The 8,501-nt window shown below is 58.5% G+C and overlaps 2 protein-coding genes across 3 annotated transcripts in view; one reads left to right on the forward strand and one right to left on the reverse strand.

Moving 5' to 3' along the window:
• XPO7 (exportin 7) overlaps positions 1-3,824 on the forward strand; it is a 50,522-nt gene extending 46,698 nt beyond the window's left edge. For both annotated transcript variants that reach the window (XM_082495669.1, XM_082495670.1), the window contains exons 26-28: positions 1,377-1,475; positions 1,811-1,938; positions 2,133-3,824. In XM_082495669.1, the coding sequence (XP_082351795.1) occupies positions 1,377-1,475; positions 1,811-1,938; positions 2,133-2,226 (321 nt within the window). In that variant the 3' untranslated portion in view covers positions 2,227-3,824. The remainder of the gene's footprint in view (positions 1-1,376; positions 1,476-1,810; positions 1,939-2,132) is intronic.
• Positions 3,825-4,002: 178 nt separating this feature from the next.
• PBDC1 (polysaccharide biosynthesis domain containing 1) lies at positions 4,003-6,089 on the reverse strand. Its single transcript, XM_082495676.1, has 6 exons — positions 6,038-6,089; positions 5,865-5,930; positions 4,844-4,903; positions 4,605-4,745; positions 4,409-4,520; positions 4,003-4,257 (listed from the first exon to the last, which is right to left on the reverse strand). Exons 1-6 carry the CDS (start codon positions 6,059-6,061, stop codon positions 4,145-4,147), a joined length of 516 nt encoding a protein of 171 aa, XP_082351802.1. The 5' UTR covers positions 6,062-6,089; the 3' UTR covers positions 4,003-4,144.
• Positions 6,090-8,501: the final 2,412 nt, after the last annotated feature.

Consider the following 8,501-nt stretch of genomic DNA (forward strand, 5'->3'; position numbering starts at 1 on the left):
GCTTTTATATCTTTTTGGGGGGTTTTGTGGTTTTTTTTTTTGAGAAATACAGTTATGGGCAGTGCTGGCAGTTCATAGAAATGAAGCCAGGAAACATCTTCAGCCAGAGAGTGTGCACTCTTCTGCTTTAAGAAAAAAATAAATCAGGGTTTGTTTAAATCCCTGGAAAAATTCAGTGGTACATGTACACTCACAGCAGAGTGGGCACCGTGGGGTCCCCGTGCTTAACAAGGCTCTGCGTAGACTTCAGGATATGGGCACAATCTCTCTGCTGTGGCGCTCGTGTTGGGACCACGTGAAAGTTGGGGTTTGCAGCCTGTCGGAGCATGTGCTGCCTTGGCGCCCTTCACGCCTGCCTTCAGAACGGCCTCTGCGGGCTGAATTTGATAATCGAGTTTTATATGCTGGTAGCACATCTGCCATCTGTCTCCTGCCTCCCTCCCCAACACCTCTGATAAACACAGAGCTTGCTGGGATTTGTCTTCTCTCTGGGTCAGGAGCATCTGCGATGGCAAAGGATCAATAACGAGCTGAGATTTTTTTCCTTGCTTAGGTCAGGCTTAGCTCAGCATATACCTATGCGTACCGTGTAGTTTAGGAACCTGTGTGTCACTTAATGACGGATGACTGCTCAGAGAGGTTTTGGTGCTCCAGAGGGCTCTGTGTTGGGATCTGGACATCCATACCTTATAGCAAAACACTTCTATATGCCTCCCGCCTGGCTGTGCTGCTTTGAACAGCACTGCTCGGTGCATTTCTGATGGTGTTATCCAACCTCACTCCCTGGTACTTGTCAAAGTGTCAGCGTGACTCCCACGTGAAAGCAGGGAATATTGTCCCACCCTTGCTGGTAGATCAAATGCAAAGGAAAGCAGGCTTTTTGGGGATAGAAGCTGTGTTTTCTGAGGATAAAAAGAGAAACTGCATCTTCCAAACCAGCTAGGTTAGATGTTGGCTTTAGCCAAAGGAGGCTGTGGAAGGGAACACAGACACCTCTAGTGTGGACTAGAGGAAGCTCCCCAGGACACCAGAACACGTGCTCTCTGCATTTAAGCACTTGTTTTTGCCTCATTTAAGTAAAGATGAGACAATCTTCCCCTGGCTGCCTTGGGGCAGGATGGAGTCTGTCAGGAATAAATATCCTAACAGCTTTCAGCACCTCCTCCGCATGCCTTCAGTGAAGTTCTCCACCGGTTCACGAGGGCTTCCAGGTCCTCCTCTTGTCCCATGGTGCTGAGAGCTTTGTAGTATTGAGGCTCCCACACTGGAAGCATCAAAGGTGAATCGTTGCTCCTCCTGAGCCTGCACGGTGCCATGGTGAGGAGAGAGCAGGGATGGAAGGGCTGGTTTTAAACCTCTCCCTCTCCCTCTTCCAGATGCTGTCAACAGTGCTGAATATTATCATCTTTGAGGACTGCAGGAACCAGTGGTCGATGTCTCGGCCTCTGCTTGGCTTGATACTGCTCAATGAAAAGGTAAACATCCCACCCCCAGTCGCAGCTGGAGGAGCTGTCTGGGCTTGAATGATGCTGGAGCCTTCGGGCCGAAGGGAGCAGAACGGTGTCAGGGCAGGTGGTTGGGAAACGGGGACCGGAGAGATGGTGTGTGGAGGGAAGGGTGTCCAGCCCTCCCCCGCAGCAGCCTTGGCGCTAAGCAATCCTATTCACTTTGGTTCATAAGGGCACTAGAAGTCACTTGAAGAGCTGCAACGCTTTTTCTCTCTCTTCCCGAGAGCCTGTTACGCCTGTCCCAAAGCCAAGGTGGCTATTCCTCTGAAAACTCACCCGTCCTTCTCTTGTCTCCCCCGCAGTATTTCTCTGACTTGAGGAACAGTATAGTGAACAGCCAGCCTCCGGAGAAACAGCAGGCGATGCACCTCTGCTTTGAGAACCTCATGGAAGGCATCGAACGCAACCTCCTAACCAAGAACAGGGACAGGTCGGTATGGGCCAGAGACCCCTTTGTGGGGCTGGGCCGGTCTTGGGATGTGCTGTGGGTCCGTCCCGGGGCGTGCCGAGCCCGTAGCTTAATGCAGAAGTGCAGCCTAGAGGGTCCGTGGTCCTTGTGGAGATCAAAACGTGGGAGGAACGGGTAACCCCCTGCTCTAACACGCTGCTCTGCCTTTTCCTTAGGTTTACACAAAACCTGTCGGCGTTCAGGCGGGAGGTGAACGACTCCATGAAGAACTCCACCTACGGTGTGAACAGCAACGACATGATGAGCTGACGTCTCCCAACTCCACCTGTATAGAGCAGCATCTCTTTGGCCTGGCCCAGAGGGGTTACCGTTTCCGATGGAAAGAAAAGAGGGCGTTTCTAATCCCTGCTCTTCCCCAGGGCTGGATTGCGGCGCTCGCTTTGGGCCGTACTCCACGTCCCGAGGGAGGAGGGAACAGGAGGGGTTGTTGAGCTCACCGGGGCAGGGTACTTCTGTTTCCATGGGAGGGGGTGGAAGGGCATAAGCCAGGTGCAAGAATCCAGCGTCTCCCTACCCGAATGTCTGCGTGGAACGCCAGCGCTCTGCTGCAGCCTGCCTTGTATAAACATGTACATTTTTTCATAACATTTTGAACAAGGTTTATATTGACTCAGTTTAAAAAAAAAAAAAGAAGAAAAAAAAAAAAACAAGTGTGATTGAAATTTTTACAGAGTCCTGGTGCACCGGTGCTGGCGTGAGGGTTGTGTATGCGAGTGAGGAAAGCGTGTCCTGCAGGCCTGAAGCTTTACTGGGCGAGGGGTGGGTGTGTGAAAGTGCAGAGATATATTTAGTGACAAGTGTAGAGAGAAGCAAAAGAAAAAAAAAAAAAAAAAAAGGAAAAAAGAAAAAAAATTCAACAACAACAAAAAAAAGGCATTGTAAAATTCCAAATGTATATTTTTTCTTATTAAGCCCCTTGAAATCACAACTTCCTGTTACCGTCTTGCCCTTGTTATTAGGAACTCTAAGCCATGCTGCGTGATCTTTTCATTCGTGCTTGCTCGTGGGTGTCTCTCCTGTCCCCCGGTGTAGCAGTAGGCGCTCTCCCCCATCCCCTCATCAACCCGCTTCTCGCAGGGCCCTCTTCTCCCTCCCTCTCCCTCCAGACCCCTGCCCAGCGGCACTCTCCTCGCTCTGCCTTCTCCTTTTCTGTTGTTTTTCCCCCCCCCGCCCTCCATCTGAGCCGCGCAGAGCCTGCGTGGGATGCTCGGGCTGCGGGTGAGCTTGCTGCGCTCTCCGGAGCTCGCGGCAGCGCACGCCTGTGCTGGGACCGATCCAGCAGCGCCAACCTGCCGCCTCGGAGGGTTCTTAATAACAAGGTTTGCCTAGCATGAAGTATTTAACAACCCCTTTTAAATGATTCCGTTGGGTTTTGGGTTTTGGTTGTTTTTTTTTTTTTTTTCTCTTAAGTCACCATAATAAATGTTTTGGATATAAAATTGACTTTCAGAGGAAAGCTGATGGGGGAGGGAACCTGTTTGCCTTGTACTTTTTCCACTATTGTTGCTGCTAGTCGTGTGCATCCTCTTGCTCAGCTCTACCCACAGACACTCGGTCCTTAGGGCTTCAGTTTCTCTTCCCAGACACCACCTACTCTTAATTTTATTTTCCTCTCTCTCTCTCTTTTTTTTTTTTTTTTTTTTTGTTTTTTTTGTTTTCTTTCCTCCGGCGATTGTGTGTTGGGTCCTTTTTTCGCGTGAGCAGATTGCTGGTTGACTTGTAAGGGTGTTTGCTGCATACAGTGTAAGCATTGTGACTGCAAATAAAACTTCAATGGTTTCTACTGAGCCGTGTCTGCCTGGGCATCGCCTGCGCCCCGAGCTCTCCCCTGCACACACCGCGGAGGGGGGAGTTTCCCAAATTAAAGGGGAGGGGGATTAAAACAGCGTATTTGATTTGTGTGGGTAGATTGTACCCTGGCACGGGGTCTACCCCAGGCAAAGGTCTATCCAAAATCGAAGTGGATTCAGCATTATTCGCAGCGTTTTAGTTCTAGGGAATAACCCATTCAACACCTGCAGCACAAGGGATTATTTTTGGCGTGTTTTTTTTTTTTTTCCAAAACATTTATTTACAGTCTGTAAATGGAGGCTGAATTTGGAGGAGCAGGGAGGGCAGGGACCAGCAGCGGGCACCGGGGGCTTCGTGCCCCTCCTCCTCCCCATCCTCACCCCGACGCCGCCTCCTCGCCCACCGGCTCCCTGGCTCTGCTGTAGACGACGCTGTTACAGCCCTCTCTGTTCCGAGCGATTTCAATGGCGAAAAACTGGATTCTGGTGGCTAAAAAAAGAGAAGAGAGGAAAAACTTAAACCCACAGATCTGTGGGTTCGGCCTTTCCCTTTTCCTCGTAGGGACGGCGCTGGCTCTAGCCTGCCCCACGGCTCTTCGAGCCTGGCCGTGCCGTGCCATGCCACGCCGGCCCTCGCTCACCGAAGATGGTGTTCTCCTCGGTGTAGTCTTTGTGGCAGTCCAGGCGGAGCAGGGTGCCGTAGTTGAAGTCCTCCACCACCCCCTCGAACCGCAGGCAGAACGGGCGCCATTTCTGGGGAGAGAAGCAGCTGCATCCCTGGAGTCCGGTGAGAGGGGGCAAAATTCATGTGTGTGTCCCCCCCTGCTCCCTACCTACCTCCTTGGCAGGCTCCGATTTGAGCTCTTCTGGGTCCAGCACGTCGATTTTAAGATCCCTGAAGGTTTTCCTGAACTCGCTGTAGATCTGATCATCGACTTTGGTGAGGTTCAGAAACTTGGGGTCAACGGAGGAGATGAGCTACACGGGAAGACTGAAGAATTAACCGTGACCCCCCCACCCCATGTCCCTGTGAACCCCACCACCTCTGTGACCGCCCCCCCCTCCCCAGGACTTACGTTGAAGTAGACCTGGGCGTGCTGGTGTGCCTTCATGGCCCAGGCCAGCTCCACGCGGGGCTGCGGAGGCAGGAGAGGGGTCAGGCAGGGCTGTGCATCCCGGGGGGACACTCTCCTCCCCTTGGGGGAGGACGTGGGGGTAAGGGGAATGGGGGGAGGAGACAGACAGCTTGCAGGTGATGGTGTGGGGGGGGGTCATGGGTGATGCTATGGACCTGCAAACCCCAAAGCTCCCCATCTGTGTAGGACCCCCCCACTCTGGGGGCTGGGACCCCCCTTGGTGCTGGGATCTCACCCAGAACCGGGACCCCACTGGGACTGGGACCCAACCCCCATGGGTCTGGGATCCCCCCTCCCCTCCCAGAACTGGGACATCCCCTCCTCTTAAGCTGGAACCCCCCCAGGACTGGGATCCTCCAGGACTGGGACCCTCTTGGGCTGTGATCCCAATCCACCGGGACCGAGACCCCTCCCCAGGACAGGGACACCACCCAGAGGCTGGCATCCCCCCCCAGGACAGGGACCCCCCCAAGGCTGAGACATCCACCAGGACAGCGACCCCCCCCCCGCCATGACCGGGACCCCCCGAAGTCTGAGACAACCCCTTCCCCGGAATAGGGACCTCCCAAGGCTAGGGGAACCCCCCCCCCCCCGGACAGGGACACCCCCACCAGGACAGGGACCCTCCCAAGGCTGAGACACCCCCCCCAAGGCTGAGACACCCCCCCCAAGGCTGAGACCCCTCCCCAAGGCTGGGATCCCCCCCAAGGCTGGAACCCCCCTCAAGGCTGGAACCCCCCTCAAGGCTGGAACCCCCCTCAAGGCTGAGACACCCCCCCCAAGGCTGAGACCCCCCCCAAGGCTGAGACCCCTCCCCAAAGCTGGGATCCCCCCCCAAGGCTGGGATCCCCCCCCAAGGCTGGACACCCCCCCAGGACAGGGGGACACACAGCCCCACGGCTGAGACCCCCTCCCAGGACAGGGACCCCCCCTGGACTGGGACCCCCCCCCCCGTACTCACATCGTTGCCGAAGGCCTCAGCCGGCAGCGACAGAGCGTGAGCGGCCGCGGCGGCCTCGCCGGGTCCCTGCGCGGGGAGAGGCTGCTGAGGGGGCGCCGGGGGGACCCCGACCCCGCGCCCCGCCACCGCCGCCGCAGCCGACCCCCCCCCTCCCCGAGCCCCGCCAGCCCCACCAGCCCCGCCGCCGCCATCGCCATCGCCACCGCCACCGCCGCCGGAAGCGGCGCCGACGCCCCGCCCACCCGCGCGTGCGCCCAGGGGGGAGCGGGACACGTGGGGACGGGGGCGGCGGTCCGCGGGGGGAGCGGCGGTGCAGCGTGGCACGTGGCGGGGCGAGGTGGCCCGTGGCACACTGCGGTGGCACAGGGCAGAGGTGGCGGGGCACGGGGACCCGTGGCAGGGAGGGCAGGGAGCGGTGGTCCACGGCGGGAGCATCAGTGCGAGGTGGCGCATGGCGGGGCGAGGTGGCACAGGGCAGAGGTGGCGGGACGTGGCGGTCCGTGGCAGGAGCACCAGCGTAAGGTGGCACAGTGGCAGGGCACAGGGGCTCGTGGCACACTGCAGTGGCACATGGCAGAGGTGGCGGGGCACGGGGACCCGTGGCAGGGAGGGCAGGACACGGTGGTCCACGGCGGGAGCATCAGTGCGAGGTGGCACGTGGCAGGGCGAGGTGGCCATTGGCACAGCAAGGTGGCACACAGCAGAGGTAGCGGGGCACAGGGGCTCATGGCACACTGCAGAGATGACGGGGCACAGGCACTCATGGCACACTGCGGTGGCACATGGCAGAGGTGGCAGGGCAAGGTGGTACAGGGACCTGTGGCAACGCAGTGTCACATAGCAGGACACCGTGACCCATGGCAGGACACAGTGGTCCGTGGCAGGAGTGCCAGTGCAAGGTGGCACATAGCAGTGCAAGGTGACCCGTGACACTACAAAGTGGCACAGGGCAGAGGGGGTAGTGCATGGGGACCCACAGCACACTGAGGTGGCACAGGGCAGAGGTGGCAGGGCAAGGTGGCACACAGAAGGGCAAAGTGACCCGTGACACTACAAGGTGGCACACAGCAGGGCACGGTGGCCCGTGGCAGACAATGGTGACACACAGCAGGGCACAATGACTCCTGGCAGACCAAAGTGGCACACAGCAGGGCAAGGTGACCCGTGACACTACAAGGTGGCACACAGCAGGGCACAGTGTCCCATGGCAGACAATGGTGGCACATGCCAGACCAAAGTGGCACACAGCAGGGCACAGTGACCTGTGGCAGACCAAAGTGGCACACAGCAGGGCAAGGTGACCCGTGACACTACAAGGTGGCACACAGCAGGGCATGGTGGCCTGTGGCAGACAATGGTGGCACACAGCAGGGCACAGTGACTCCTGGCAGACCAAAGTGGCACACAGCAGGGCAAGGTGACCCGTGACACTACAAGGTGGCACACAGCAGGGCACAGTGGCCCGTGGCAGACAATGGCGGCACATGCCAGACCAAAGTGGCACACAGCAGGGCAAGGTGACCCGTGACACTACAAGGTGTCACACAGCAGGGCATGGTGGCACATGGCAGAGCACAGTGACCCGTGGCAGACCAAAGTGGCACTACAAGGTGGCACACAGCAGGGCACGGTGGCCCGTGGCAGACAATGGTGGCACATGGCAGACCAAAGTGGCACACAGCAGAACAAAGTGGCACACAGCAGGGCAAGGTGACCCATGACACTACAAGGTGGCACAAAGCAGGGCATGGTGGCCCGTGGCAGACAATGGTGGCACATGGCAGACCAAAGTGGCACACAGCAGGGCAAGGTGACCCGTGACACTACAAGGTGGCACACAGCAGGGCACGGTGGCCTGTGGCACACCGAGTGGCACAGGGCAGGACGCCGACGCTGTAGCCAGCGGGGTCCCTGCTCTTGCTGCGCCCCTCGGCACGGCGGAGCTGCCGGGTGCCCCGCGGGCCCCCGAGGTGGGGCTGTGTCCCCAGCAGCCAGCCAGGGGGACACCAGCCCCCCCCTCCCCAAGCCTCCCACCACCCCCCCCCCACCTCCAGCTGGGACTCACTGGGGACACTGGGGGTGTGATGCTGATGCTTCTCCTGCCGCAGCTTTTGGGGTGGCGGGTCCCCCCCGCCCGGTGCAGGGGTGCTGTGGCACCAGGGGACGGGGGGGGCTCTGCAGGGACACCCACTGCCCCAGGGTGGGACGGAGGGGCTCCATTGCTCGTTAGCGGTGAGGCAGGGCTGGGGGCTGCGGATTGCACACACCTGAGGGGCTTAATTAAAATTAACACCCCCCACCCCCCCTCGAAGGGCTGTGGCTATTTAAGAGGGGAAGGGTGAGGGTGTGATTGGGTGGGAGTTTCTTCTGCCTCTATAAGGTGCCCGGGTTTGGGCAGTGGGGGGGGGCTGCTGGTGTGTCTGGAGGCTTCTCAATAATTAAATTGGGGGTCTGGGGGTGAGTTTTGTCGTGCTGGGGATGAGGTGTTGGGGAACACAAGGGGTGAGCTGCCCCCCAATCTCTGGCTGCTGGTGGGGGGCTGGGGGGTCCCACAGCCCGGGGAGGGCGGCCTGGGGATAAATCCTTTTGGGGGGATCCCCGCAGAGCGGTGCTGTGTGCCCCCTCCCCCCCAGGCTG

Source organism: Vanellus vanellus (assembly GCF_965231255.1).
Source record: "Vanellus vanellus genome assembly, chromosome: 26".
NCBI lineage: Eukaryota > Metazoa > Chordata > Aves > Charadriiformes > Charadriidae > Vanellus > Vanellus vanellus.

Excerpts from the sequence above, each read along its gene's own strand:
- PBDC1 (XM_082495676.1), bottom strand. The coding sequence starts at position 6,061 with ATGGCGATGGCGGCGGCGGGGCTG. Across the intron at positions 4,904-5,864 it reads CTGAGGCCTTCGGCAACGAT|CCCCGCGTGGAGCTGGCCTG; the intron begins GTGAGTACGGGG and ends CTGCCTCCGCAG. Across the intron at positions 4,521-4,604 it reads AATCGGAGCCTGCCAAGGAG|AAATGGCGCCCGTTCTGCCT; the intron begins GTAGGTAGGGAG and ends TTCTCTCCCCAG.